The sequence below is a fragment of the Trachypithecus francoisi genome, unplaced genomic scaffold, assembly GCF_009764315.1.
Source record: "Trachypithecus francoisi isolate TF-2019V2 unplaced genomic scaffold, Tfra_2.0 Lachesis_group9, whole genome shotgun sequence".
Lineage (NCBI taxonomy): Eukaryota > Metazoa > Chordata > Mammalia > Primates > Cercopithecidae > Trachypithecus > Trachypithecus francoisi.
In genome coordinates, this window is record NW_022681474.1 from 70999106 (window position 1) to 71013669 (window position 14564).

At 42.2% G+C, this 14564-nt stretch overlaps 1 protein-coding gene and 1 pseudogene across 10 annotated transcripts in view; one reads left to right on the forward strand and one right to left on the reverse strand.

Annotated features, from left to right (window-relative positions):
- The window catches only part of JMJD1C (jumonji domain containing 1C), a 374654-nt gene extending 373102 nt beyond the window's left edge, over window positions 1–1552 (forward strand). For all 9 annotated transcript variants that reach the window (XM_033208321.1, XM_033208324.1, XM_033208322.1 and 6 more), the window contains 2 exons: window positions 213–344; window positions 639–1552. In XM_033208321.1, coding sequence (XP_033064212.1) covers window positions 213–344; window positions 639–728 — 222 coding nt within the window. In that variant the 3' untranslated portion in view covers window positions 729–1552. The remainder of the gene's footprint in view (window positions 1–212; window positions 345–638) is intronic.
- Window positions 1553–8586: 7034 nt separating this feature from the next.
- LOC117081968 lies at window positions 8587–10363 on the reverse strand (annotated as a pseudogene). Its single transcript, XR_004436400.1, has one exon. The product of XR_004436400.1 is annotated as a 40S ribosomal protein S3a-like (transcript).
- Window positions 10364–14564: the final 4201 nt, after the last annotated feature.

A 14564-nucleotide genomic window follows, 5' to 3' on the forward strand; every position in this document is an offset into this window, starting at 1 on the left:
TATTCCATTTACAAAGTCACTTTACATGAAGCTTTTCAGTGACGTAACTTTCTCATAAAATGTGGTCTTCTCCTTTAAAATCCATTTGATGTTTTGGAGAAAGTAAATTCTCCAGCAGAATTGTCTCTTGTGTTCATTGGTTTTAAATAACTCGGCTTTTCTTTGCTCCACCTCCTAAAACTTGTATTTCACTGTTTTTCTTTTGGGGATAGGTTCAGAATTTTCACAGCTGTATTCAGGTAACTGAAGATTTTGTGTCTCCAGAACATCTTGTGGAGTCATTTCATTTAACACAGGAACTGAGACTTTTGAAGGAAGAAATCAATTATGATGATAAACTACAGGTAAGAGTTGGGTGTTCTAGGTCCTGTTCTGCAGGCTTTTTATATTCAGAAATATGATACATGTAGAACAGCTCAGGCAGTCATTGCCTAGTTGGTCACATTAGGGTGACAAAGATTAACACCAACGTGTATTTAATTGTATGATTTATAGTATGTATCCCTTTTGGCTTAACATTTTTCTTATATTTGGCTCTCCTAAGCCCCTATTAAAATAGTTTTTTTTGTAAACTCTGGAAGTTGTCATTTTTTAATTTCTGTCCAACTGAAGTGATTAGAAATCAACATCTCTTTCAGGTTAAAAATATTTTGTATCATGCCGTCAAAGAAATGGTGAGAGCCTTGAAGATACACGAGGATGAAGTAGAGGATATGGAAGAAAATTAAGTGTGATCCAGTTTGATATGTTTAGGTCATTGAACTGGGATTACTTAACCTTGAATGATGATATGTATGCACACTGACTTACGCTTCATAAAACCATCAGTGCCAAGAAATTCTCTTTGTAGTAATTACTTGTTACTGACACTGCAGCAGTATAGCCTATGTCACAGCTCCTGTGATTCAATGTTAGCTATAAAACAAACAGAATTTTAAAAGCAGCACTATATAGCTGTTTTGTATTATAGTGTATATGATGTTTGTGAAAATGCCAGATTTAAAATGATGTATTTATTTTTGGTAAAAAATAAAAAATTCTATGCTATATTGTTGATCAAGTGTAAATGTGACCTTGTACAGTTTACTAAAATTACTGATATTTTTCACTACATTGAGACAGTTACTGTGAGAATAGGACACAAACACCAGCTATTGCCTGCATCTGGGAAATTGCTGAATCGCACAGCAGTCATGTCATAATCAGAAAATTACTGCCAAATAATTGTAAAATTTGTAAAGTATAAAGTATATAAAGTAGATACTAAATACAGACACTTCAATATTTTGTTGAAGCTATTGACTGTACAATTAAACATTTTCAAAAGGTGTAATTTATTTAAAATTGTCTCATTTTGGTAAAATTTATGTGAACTTTTAAAGCTAAATATTAAACTTAATATGCTATGTAAATATATACATATATACATTTAATGATGTATTTTTTTAAAACATTGGCTTGCTTTTGTTAAAGTGCAAGTGTTACATATGGCTTTGTACATTAAAGTTGAAAGGGGTTTTACATTTTCCATTAAAAGGACTTTATCAAAAATTGACTTTTTCCAGAGTTCTCCCTCTGTTGACAAGCATACCACTGGGGGCAGAGAAGAGCCTGAAGTCAGTCATCCTGGGTATAAATATGAGTTCTGCCACTTACTGTATGACCTTAGCAAGTTGTTTTAATTTGAAGTCTTGGTTTTAATAGCTGGCTGCTATTGTCAGTTGGTTGCTTGAAGCTTACGTATCCGTAACTCTTTAAGTTGCTGGAAAGATGTAGGTCTCCACTGACACCTGCAGGATATTGAGAGGATAGCCTTTCCTTCTCATCTGAAAGCATTTAGCTTAAGAAAGTGGGAGTCCAAGTTGTAACACCCTGCAAGTTGCTTATACTGTTTTTCCCTTTGTCACCATCGTTTAGCTCCATGTAATCTGTTATGCCACCCTCCACTGCAGGCAAGGTTCAGCCAGGAATGTGAGCAATTACATTTCACGTGGATTACCTACATGTGGCATTTCACATTAATTACCTACACTCATCATGGGATGGATAATGACTACTTGGCTAGAAAGAAAAATTGGCCTGAGGAATATTTCAAATGATTTTGTGAACCACCTTTGGTGAGCTTTTGACTTTCTTAAATACCATTTTTCCATATGTGCCTCAGGATAAAGTGGCTTCTTTTGCCTAATGCTTTCATATGTTCCATCTGATTTAATTTTGATATTACGTGAAAGCCAAGGTGTTAATTCTGGAGTAGAGCAACACCTGCTGGTCCCCTAAAGCCTGCTAGGATCCCACAGTCTGTGGCGATTGTTTTTCCTCAAAAGCTTTTGCTTCTTGCTCTTGCATGAGCCACCTTTTAACCACATTTACAACTTATTCTGAATAGCTGAAGCTAACGAAGATAAAGCCAGGCAATGTGGCTTCTTTCAATGCAGACCCACCTTAATGAGAGTATTCTAGCCATAGTCGGAAGAATATTCTATCCATAGTCTGAATTCCATGCTACTGACCTAATTCCTTGTAAACCTGGGGTGAAGGGAGAGGACCATAATGCTTACATCCTTAACGACATTTGTAGGCTTTTTGGAAGGCTGGAGAGTTGATTACTGATTACTCCCTAATTACTGGAGCAATTCCTCTGGCCTTTTTCTCTCCATCCTTTTGGTTGGGTCTAATGCTCCTCAGGATTATGTCTTGAGTGTGTCAGCTCCCTCCAGACAGTGGTATGGTGTTACCTTAAATGTGTAGAATAATTTGAGGAACAACAAAGCCTTTATAAAAGGAAAGTCGTGGTGAGTACTTTAGTTCTTTCCCATTCTAGTGTATAATGGTTTTTTGAGACAGTCTCGCTCTGTTGCCCAGGCTGGAGTACAGTGGTGCAATCATAGCTCACTGTAGCCTTGAACTCCTGGGCTCAGGTGATCCTCCTGCCTCAGCCTCCCAAGTAGCTGGGACTACAGGCACACATCACTGTGCTCAGCTAATTTTTTGAGACTGAGTTTCACTCTGTCACCCAGGCTGGAGTGCAATGGTGTGATCTCAGCTGAATGCGACCTCCAACTCCCGGGTTCAAGTGATTCTCCGGCCTCAGCCTCCCGAGTAGCTGGGACTACAGGTGTGTGCCACCACACCTGGCTAATTTTTGTATTTTTCATAGAGATGGGGTTCTCTATGTTGGCCAGGCTGGTCTCGAACTCACTCCTGACCTGATGATCCACCCGCCTCAGCCTCCCAAAGTGCTGGAATTACAGGTGTGATTTTTAAATTTTTTATTTTATTATTTTCTTATGTATGTATTTTTTTTTTTTTTTAGTAGAGATGAGGTTTTATGTTACCAAGGCTGGTCTCTATCTCCTGAGCTCAAGTGATCTTCCCACCTCAGCCTCCCAAAGTGCTGGAATTACAAGTGTAAGCCACCACACCTGGCCCTAATAATGTTTTTACTGGAATATGGATTTCTTTTCATGAATAATCAATACATGCATTCAAATGCATTTCTCCTCGGCCATGTGTCTGGGGACTGTAATACCCAGAAAAAGCAGTGTCTGGTTTTCTGTCACTTCCCTTTTTGGTAGATAGGTTATGGATTTAATAACATCCGGGTAAAATTAATAAGCTTCAGAAAAGTGCTGTTACACCTTTACTTTGCTCTGTGCATATATACTGTAGATCAATAGATTCAATGTGTTCTATTTCTAGATGCCATCTTATCAAAGATGCTCACAAATGAGATCAGCAGTCAGCCATGGGAGAGGAAAAAGTGATTTAGTTATTCTATATAATGGGTTTTGTTTTGTTTCGTTTTTTTGAGATGGAGTTTGCTGTTGTCATCCAGGCTGAAGTGCAGTGGCACAATCTCGGCTTACTGCAACCTCCGTCTCCCGGGTTCAAGGGATTCTTCTACCTCAGCCTCCCAAGTAGCTGCAATTACAGGCCCACGCCACCATGCCCAGCTAATTTTTGTGGTTTTAGTAGGAATAGGGTTTCACCATGTTGGCCAAGGCTGGTCTTGAACTCCTCACCTCAGGTGGTCCGCCCACTTGGCCATCCACAGTGCTGGGATTACAAGTGTGAGCCACTGTGCCCAGCTAGTTATCATTCTGTATTCAATACGGTATTCAGTATGAATTGGGATAACAAGTTGGCCAAGACACAAGGTTATGTATGCTGCCAGTCCTGTTACCAGGATGCAGACTCAGACATTTCCAACTGCAAAAGTTATGACATGGCCTGGTTATGCAATTATTATATAAACCTACATAGATATGTTTTGAAACCATATAAAAATGTAGCAAATGTTAGTAGTATGCGAAGTACTTTGGCTCCCACAGTAATCGTCCTGGTTCTTTTAATGAAAAGTAATTGACTTTTAAATAACAACGAAATGTTGGCAGGCTCCAGGTCACTGGCTGCATGCCTTGTAAGTTCCCTTTCTTGGCTGGGGAGGTTTTCACAACTGGCTGTAGCTAAAACAGGATTGTCCTTTCTGTGTGTTGTCTGTGAAAAAGACCTCAGCCCTGGGGCCAGTGGAGGGTATACCAAGGACATACATTGTACGGGTGGGTCAAATGGACTCCACTTTGAGAGAAAGGGCATCATGAGTACCGAGGCCAACACTGCCTCACCACCCCTTAGTCTTTGACCCAAATTTAACAGAGGATAAAAGATGTGGAGAGCTGGATGAGTAAACAAATACACTTTGGGAGACCAAGGTGGGTAAATCACGAGGCCAGAAGTTTGAGACCAGCCTGGCCAACATGGTGAAACAACTCCTCTACTAAAAATATAAAAATTAGCTGGGCCTGGTGGCACAGGCCTGTAGTCCCAGCTACTCTCTAGACCGAGGCACGAGAATTGCTTGAGTCTGGGAGGCAGAGGTTGCAGTGAGTGAGCCGAGACCGTGCCACTGCACTCAAGCCTGGGCGACAGAGCAACACTTTCTCAAAAAAAAAAGAAAAAAAAAAAAATGAGAAGGAAGTGTAAGATCAGATGTGAATTGACTGCTTTTCCAAGAAGAGCCAGTGTGGTCCTCTGGCGGCATCATAAGGATGGTAACTGACAGGTGGGGCTACTGTGGAATATGGAAACAACGGTTCAAGGTAGGTGATAACAGGTTTGCTTTAGTAAGTGGAAGAAGTTCACGACAAAGACAGGGATCACTGTTCCCAGCGGCACATGCCATGCCCTACATAAGTGTAAGATAGAACTATCTTGGGCCAGGTGTGGTGGCCCACGGCTATAATCCCAGCACTTTGGGAGGCTGAGGCGGGTTGATCACCTGAGGTCAGGAGTTTGAGACCAGCCTGACCAACATGGTGAAACCCCGTCTCTACTAAAAATATAAAAATTAGCCGGGTGTGGTGGTACAGGCGTGTAATCCCAGCTACTCAGAAGGCTTAGGCAGAAGAATTGCTTGAACCCGGGAGGCGGAGGTTGCAGTGAGTCGAGATCGTGCCATTGCACTCCAGCCTGGCAGACAGAGCAAGACTCTGTCTCAAAACAAACAAAAAAACACCTTGTATTTACAACTTACTCAAAAGTGTTAGGCAGGCATTGGTGATATGATGGTTTAAAAAAAAAAAAGATGCTGAGGACTGGCCCATCTATGCTAAATAGTATATAACAGGTATATACAAAGTATTTGGAAAAGGTGTAATAAATTTTGCCTGGGGTTAGGGAAGGCTTCGGAAAGGTAATGTTTGCACAACCCTTCAAGTAACAAAAAGGACAGAGCAAATGTGTATATATTAGATCTCCGTTCGGCCTTTTTGCATAAACACATTCACTGAGACTTCTATACACTTTTCAAGAGTGATTTAGAAAGTCATTCACTCTTGATTTCTTGTTCTAGAAGGGCAGCAGGGAAGGAGCTGCATCTTGGAATAGCCATTATAAGAGGTGAATGTCAATTAGACAAATTCCTATCATAGTTGTCTAGTAAACAACTACCAGGATGTCATAGGCAAGTCAATGTAGTCTCATCTCTCCCATTCTATAGATAAAATATAATCACATTATTTTCACATTAAACATCTAGAAGATACTGTGATAACCTGAGGCACTTTTCTTATCAGTGAACTTAGGCCGGGTGTGGTGGTTCATGCCCATAATCCTAGCACTTTGAGAGGCTGAGGCCCGCAGATTACTTGAGGTCAGGAGTTTGAGACCAGGTTGGCCAACATGTTGAAACCCGGTCTCTACTAAAAATACAAAAATTGGCTGGGTGTAGTTGTACATGCCTGTAATCCCAGCTACTTTGGAGTCTAAGGCAGAATAGCTTGAACCCAAGAGACGGAGGTTGCAGTGAACTAAGATCACACCACTGCACTCTAGCATGGGTGACAGAGCCAGACCCCAACTCTCAAAAAAAAAAAAACGGATTGTATAGCCAACCTATTTATTTTATCCCCTAATTTATTTGGGAGTGGGTAATACATATGTGGGGACTCATCTACAAAGTTTTTGAATAACTAGAATTTACTCCTGTTTTGCAGAGACAAATTACATTGAACAAGAAAATATTAAGCAAACATTTCATATAGAAAGGAAAAAGGCCAGCCTATACAACCTTTTAGGAAAATGAATTCCATTTCAGTTTCTAAAAATCACTACACCATGAAAAGTTCCACAAATACAAACCACAGGGCTTATATGAAAAATGGTGTTAGGGCATAGCACTTTAAAACTTCACCAGTGACACATTTAAAAACAGTGGGTTTACACATAAACATTTAAGAAATATAATAAACACTACAAACAAATATGGCACTTTACCTTGAGGAAGACTCAAAGTGTGCTTGTGGAAGTGAGCCTCAGAAGGGTTGCGGTTTGTGATTTGACTTCCTGTGAAAGTAAGGGCTATCTGGAATAGAGGGAAAAGAAGGTGGGTTATCTGGAAGGTGGGCTATCTGGAATCAGAGGGAAAGGAAATAAGGATGGGTGTAGTTCAATGTCACTGTGAAAGACTATCTATTGGAGGTGTGTGTGCTTTATGTGTTTCCCTGCAGCTTGGTTCAAGAAGTGCAGTTTTCTGCGTTCATTTTCTTGCAGAATGAATTGCTCCCTAAGCAAATAATATATTATATTGGAACAAACTTGCATGTTCAAAACTAACAGCTGAATTGACTTGTACACCAAGAGATTCTTCAAATCAAAACTTTCTAAAACCAGTGAAACCATAGGATTTCAGAAACCAATTCTAGAACATGAAGGATTTGGCATATCTGTTGAATTGGTATCATGTGACTTGATCCATTATTTCTCACATTCCCTCCCAGAGGATAAATAAAAGTAGCAATTTAGCCCCTTTAGATTGAGTCCCATGACAGATTGTTGTAAATGTGTTCCAAATGTACAAGCTCCAGAAATTACTTAGTCCTGGAAAATTGCTGCTTATCCCTGGGCCACTGTAGTCTGCTTTCCTGTATGCAACCTGAGTTAGGAGTCTACCTAAGTATTCCAGTCATGCCTTTCCAACCTTTAGCAGGTGGCTGGATTTTTCAAGTCAGCTGAAAAAATTTTGGTCAACTGAAAAATTCTCATAGTCTTGTGTTCCTACTGTTTAAACTAAGTTAAGCTGAAGTTTTCTGTGATACCCAGTAAGCCAGAAGCCACTACTGTCAACTATAGGGAGAGGGGTTTACTTAAAAGGTATACAGGGGTGACCACTAATTGATTTGAGCTCAAATTGTTTCTGATGCTTAAAAACCTCAGGGATTTTATTTATTTTTTCCCCAAACTTATCAAGATAATGTGAGGACTAAGAAATGTAAGGAATGGGGGGAAGGGAGGGTACCTGGAGGGGGACACCTGTAATTCCCCCACCCAGAGGTGATCATGGTTATTGGCTTACTTCTGACAAATCTTTTCTATGTATGCCACTCTACAGAGCATAGATCATTATATAAAAATTGCCATACCGTTTTTTCTGTCAGCATATCAATATGCCAAACACTTAAACTGAACATTTCCCATCCTGACTAACACGGTGAAACCCTGTCTCTACTAAAAACACAAAAATTAGCCGGGCGCGGTGGCAGGTGCCTGTAGTCCCAGCTACACGGGAGGCTGAGACAGGAGAATGGCGTGAACCCGGGAGGCGGAGCTTGCAGTGAGTGGAGATCGCGCCACCGCACTCCAGCCTGGGTGACAGAGCGAGACTCCGTCTCAAAAAAAAATAAAAAATAAAAAATAAAAATAAATAAAAAACTGAACATTTCTAATAGCTTCATAGTCCCACACAGATTTATCATCACAAAACCATGGGCAAGCAATGTAAGTCTGTATCCCTCCATTTTGAATTGTGAGCCTATTTATCATTGCCAGCCTTTCAATAAATGAGCCTGCCTTTCAAAAATCCAACCAATACCTCAAGTACTGTATTCAACCAACTTTAAAGACCAAGACAAGTGCCATTCTGGAATTTGCCGCAATGCCCAATGTGTGGATATTTCAAATAGATGAAAATTACCTAAGAATGAAAACTGGTCTATGACCCTCTTGCCCCACTTAACATCTTGCTGCCTCCATAGTTTTATTTAGTTTCAACACTGAAACCAAAGGATTTTGCGGCAATGTTTAACTTTTTTTTCTTTTCCAATCACCAGCTTAATGGAATGTTTAATATCCTTCTGTTTCTTCTGTTAACATCTGGCCTTCCCTGAACAGCCATCTCCTCCTAAGAATAGGGAAATATCTGATATCAGGCCCTCCAAAAGATCTATTAGTGGCAGCGAAGACCCTGGGACTTAATAACACTCTGAATAGTAAGACTTTTCTTTAGGGAATTTCCTTGGAGGAAGCCTAGGGCTAATTGTTGTTTGGTTCTTCCAATCAACCAAATCAAGAGTCCCTTCCTGGAAACTACCTTTGCGCATCCCTTAGGAGGCTTTGGTCCCTGAGCCCTATCCCACTCCCTAATTAACCTGTCTCCTTTGTCTTCCTGTACATCCTGGAATCTGTGTTTGGCAATTTTAAAGACATTCTCACGTGTATTCTTGATTCCTTCACCCTTTATCCTTCTGTCATATCTGGACTACCCCTCCTACTTTTTTCTTTTTTTTTTTTCCCTCACAAATAGCACTTTTTATTTGACACTATTTGAAGTCTGAACTTTAAACAGATTCTTGGACTGGTGGTTCATATGCATCAGCTCGTTCCACTTTAGCACCCGTCTCGTCCCCGGTGGCTTTTCCAGAACTCCTGCCTTCACCATGAAGCTCCATGAGCTTTCCCAATTCAAACCTGGGCTTCTTCAGCAGTTTTCCTTTTCTAACGAAGACACCATGGAGAGGATAAATAGATTGGCAAGCCTTTTCTATGTCTTTTCCAGTGCTGTCTGGAATCAATTTATTGACCACTTCTTTCAAGTCATTTGTCTGCACCTCTCGGGTCATGATTTCCATCATCTTCTTCCGGATTTGGCGGACCTGTTGGTGCTGAGCATAAGAGGTCTTCCGTATCTGATTGTTGCGTTTTTTAGTAAAACCAACACAGAACAGATGAAGCAAGTAACCATCGGTAGTCTTGACATCAACATGAGCTTCAATCATTGTCTGCCACTTTTTGACCATGGAATACATTTTGTCACAGGTAAGATCCACGCCATGGAAGTTAGTCAGGCAGTTTTTGTCCTGAACATCTTCAGTAATCAGCTTGAATTTTCTAAATGCAACTTCATCATTCTGCAAATCAGCAAGACTCACTTAAAACACATGACGCTTGAGACCATCAGATGCAATTTTGGTTCCTTGGGTCCTGGTGACGAGTGTCTGTCTTTCCAATATTTCTTATATTGGACATAGCAGGTGCTTTCACATCATACCAATCTTTCTTAGAAAATGGATCAGCCACTTTCTTCTTCGCTCCCTTTTTGCCACCTTTCGTAAGGCGCTTGTTCTTGCCAACCACCATGGTGCTGGTCAGAGAGTCAAAAGGGCCCTCCCACTTTTTTCTAATGTAGTGTGCCCACATTAGAGAAACTGGCTAAGACCACAAAAACTAAACTCGCCTTCACTTGGATTCTTTTGGCCCTAACTTTGAGGGCTTATTCCAAATATTTTCCATTCCTCAAGTCCAGAACCTGATCTTGGCCCCTTCATCTTTAGGAAATAAAAAGCTAATCCACTTGAGCCTCCCTCAAATTTCATCTCATATTGTCCTACTGTATGATTCTGACCAAGATTACTCACCTCCCTTAATTCCATGCCTTTGTTCCTGCTGTTCTAGAAATACAGCCGGGTGTACTGGCTCACGCCTGTAATCCCAGCACTTCGGGAGGCCCAAGCGGGTGGATCATGAGGTCAGGAGTTCAAGACCAGCCTGGCCAACAAAGTGAAACCCCGTCTCTACTAAAAATACAAAAATTAGCTGGGCGTGGTGGCGCATGCCTGTAGTCCCAGCTACTAGGGAGGCTGAGGCAGGAGAATCACTTGAACCGGGCAGGCGGAGGTTGTGGTGAGCCGAGATCGCACCACTGCACTCCAGCCTGGGCAACAGAGCTAGACTCCATCTAAAAAAAGAAAAAAGAGAGAGAAATACCTAGAAAGTCATTTCCCCATTCTTTGATCCCAGACACTTTAATGGAGGTGAGAAGTATACCAGCTACTTTGTATTTTTAGTAGCATAAGGCAAGATGTTTATAAACCACTTTTACTATGAGACATTTACCAGCATCCAACTAAGGACTTTTTTTTTTTTTGAGACAGTGTCTCACTCTGTCGCCCAGGCTGGAGCACAGTGGTGGGATCTCGGCTCACTGCAACCTCCGCTTCCCAGGCTGAAGCGATTCTCCTGCCTCAGCCTCCCCAGTAGCTGGGATTACAGGGGCCCACCACTACCACCCGGCTAATTTTTGTATTTCTAGGAGAGATGGGGTTTCACCATGTTAGCCAGGCTGGTTTTGAACTACTGACCTCAAATGATCCACCCGCCTCAGCCTCCCAAAGTGCTGGGATTACAGGCAGGAGCCACTGTGCCCAGCCTTTATTAACTCTTTGTGGCCCACCACACCTCCTTCCCAGGTCCTGAGAAAACATCAAGTTGATTCTTTTCTAAAGAAATTGGTGGCCGGGCGCGGTGGCTCACGCCTGTAATCCCAGCACTTTGGGAGGCCGAGGCGGGCGGATCACAAGGTCAGGAGATCGAGACCACGGTGAAATCCCGTCTCTACTAAAAATACAAAAGATTAGCCGGGCGTGGTGGCAGGCGCCTGTAGTCCCAGCTACCCGGGAGGCTGAGGCAGGAGAATGGCTTGAACCCAGGAGGCGGAGCTTGCAGTGAGCCGAGATCGCGCCACTGCACTCCAGCCTGGTGGACAGAGCGAGACTCCGTCTCAAAAAAAAAAAAAGAAAGAAAGAAATTGGTATTGGTGGCCGGGCGCGGTGGCTCAAGCCTGTAATCCCAGCACTTTGGGAGGCCGAGACGGGCGGATCACGAGGTCAGGAGATCGAGACCATCCTGGCTAACACGGTGAAACCCCGTCTCTACTAAAAAATACAAAAAAAACTAGCCGGGCGAGGTGGCGGGCGCCTGTAGTCCCAGCTACTCGGGAGGCTGAGGCAGGAGAATGGCGTAAACCCAGGAGGCGGAGCTTGCAGTGAGCTGAGATCCGGCCACTGCACTCCAGTCCGGGCGACAGAGCGAGACTCCGCCTCAAAAAAAAAAAAGAAATTGGTATTGGTTCAGGCCTGCTTTGGCTGCCAAATTCTCCAGATCAGCAAACCCTTCTCCCCAGATAGACCAAGTCTTGCTAATGATAGCTTTCAGCCTAACCTCCAGGCACTTCCAGGCCCACTGAGGGTCAACCTTCTTGAGATTAAACCCAGGCAGCAAAACCTGAAAGGTCCTATCAGACAGGAAACTAGTATGCAAGACTACAGTCCCTGCCTGCACTAACCTGGCCCAGGCTTCTTAAAGACACTTTCTTTTTGAATTAGTTTTCCATATCTATTCTAGACAGGAAGTCAAGTAACACCTCAACAGATTCATTCTTCCATGTCAGTCATTGGCATGGCCGTAATACCCTTCCTGGCCAATGGACCCAACAAGAACCAGAAGTTTCTTACTGTCCACCAGATGGCAGTGTTGGTTAGCAGTAGCTCTGAAAAGGACAAGATTGCACCTGGGATACAACAAATAATCTGAGGATGCCCTTTATACTTTTTTAAACAGCCACGCCATCCACTCCCAGAGATCTTTGATTAGACTACACTGGGATTATGACACAATATAATGATATTAAAATTAAACACTTTTGATCTTTACATAACCTATGATTTAGAATGAATCAATAAATAACAGCTACTATTAGTTTACACCCTGATGCTTCAAATAGGTTATAAACACCCTGTGGCAGACTGCCTCACACAAGTATTCATCTTAATCATTTTCAAATAAGATTCTAACCACAACTGCTCACAAATGAAGGGTTATCATTAAAAATGGACATGAAGCTTTTTTCTATTGAGTGTAAAAACAAACTCAAGTCTCACCAGATGGTCTCTGAATAAAAAACCAGGCCAGTCGTGGTAGCTCATGCCTGTAATCCCAACACTTTTGGAGGTTGAGGCAGGAGGATCACTTCAGGCCAGGAGTTCAAGACCAGCCTGGGCAACATAGTGAAATTCCAACTCTACAAAAAATTTAAAAATTAGATGTGGTGGCACACCTGTAGTCCTTGGTACTCAGGAGGCTGAGGTGGGAGGATCCCTTGAGCCCAGGAGATCAACGCTGCAGTGAACCATGATTGACCCGCTGTACTTCAACCTGGGCAACTGTGAGACCATCTCAAAAAATAAAATGATCTTTAAAAAAAAAAAAAGAAAAAGAAAAACCAACACTTTTTTTCTCTCAACTCACTCTCAGTACTTCACTTCCAACACCAGATGTGAGTTTTTTTCCCCACACATCAATTCTCTGGTAGGTGATCCTACAAATTTAACTCAGCTCTGGCTCTACCTACCTGGAGGTTAATGGCTCGGTCCCACAAGACTACCCTTAATTCAGACCCAACCACAAGTCCCAGGTTCGACCTGTTATTCTGACCAACTAGCTGTAAATCTGAGGGTCCCACAACACTCCCCACTGCTGCCTAACCCCTTTGGATTCAATCCTTTGCTTGAATGGCTTAGGGAAACATCTTATTTACATTTAACCATTTATTATGAAAGTACTTATCAGAACAGCTAGATGGGAGACAGACATGGGGCAGGGGCATGGGTTTCTGTGTCCTCTCAGGGCACACCAGCTCCACATGTTCAGTAACATGGACGCTCTAAGAATCATGTAGTTCAGGGATTTTTATGGAGACTTAATCATATGGGCATAATCAATTGTACTCAATCTGCAGCCTCTCTCCCCTTCCACAGGGTGGGGCTGAAAGTTTTAAGCTTCTAATCATGGGCTGGTCTTTCTGGTGACCAGTCCCTATCCAGGGGCCCACAGAGAGGCATAACATTAGAACAAAATTTCCTACCAGCCAGGAAATTACAGGAGACTTGGGAGCTCTGTGCCAGGAACCAGAGACAAATAGCAAAATATTTATTTCTTCTTATAAATCACAGTATCATAGTCTCCAATGCCTCCTTGGGAAGCAGAAAGTAGCAGAGGTACAGTGGTATATTGTGTACATGAAGATCAGGTCCCTTGGCACAGAAGGACAACTAGACAACCCAGTCCCAGTGTGGCAGTAAACACAGTACAGTCTAAATGGTGATCAGGCCTTACCTTCCTCTGGGCTCTGCTCCCAGTCTGGTACATCACTTCATGGAACTCATAAGCTTCTGGACCTCAGGTGGTTTATATACAAAATAACATTGCTTAAAGACCCTAAAAATTGTAACATCCAAAATATATTAAAACAAAAAGGTACCCACAGACTTATAAAAGCAGAAAGATAATGTACTTACCATTTTGAATTGGCTTATCTACAGACGAAACATTTTCATTATTCCAATGACCTTGATAAAACACCTGGGATAGACACGGTTTTGAAGGAACTGATGATTTTGAAAACGTAATTCCTCCTATCCCCCTTTCTCTTAAATATGGTTCCTAGATAGTATGCATTACCTGTGGTTAAGATAAAATTGTTCCTACACACTATTTATGAAAGAAATGTTTCTTTTGTTGTTAGTCTGTGAAAAGCTGACAATGAGAACTCGGAGATAGGCTTTCTGGGCTGATTGAGACAGGGTCTTGCTTTGTTGCCCAGACTGGAGTGCAGCGGCATGGTAATGGCTCACTGCAGCCTTGAACTCATGGGCTCAAGTGATCCTCCCACCTCAGCCTCCCAAGTAGCTAGGACTATCAGCATGTACCACCATACCTCATTTTTTTTTTTCTTTTTTGTAATGTAGAGACAGGGTCTCACTACGTTGCCCATCCTGGTCTTGAACTCCTGTGATCAAGCAATCCTCCCATCTCAGCCTCCCAAATTGCTAGGATTATAAGCACAAACCACCACACCTGGCCTTTCTGGACTTTTTAACGCCCAGTTATCTGGATTCAACATCAAGAGGCCACCGCTGAATAATGGACAAGAGGCCGCTAAACTTCCTACA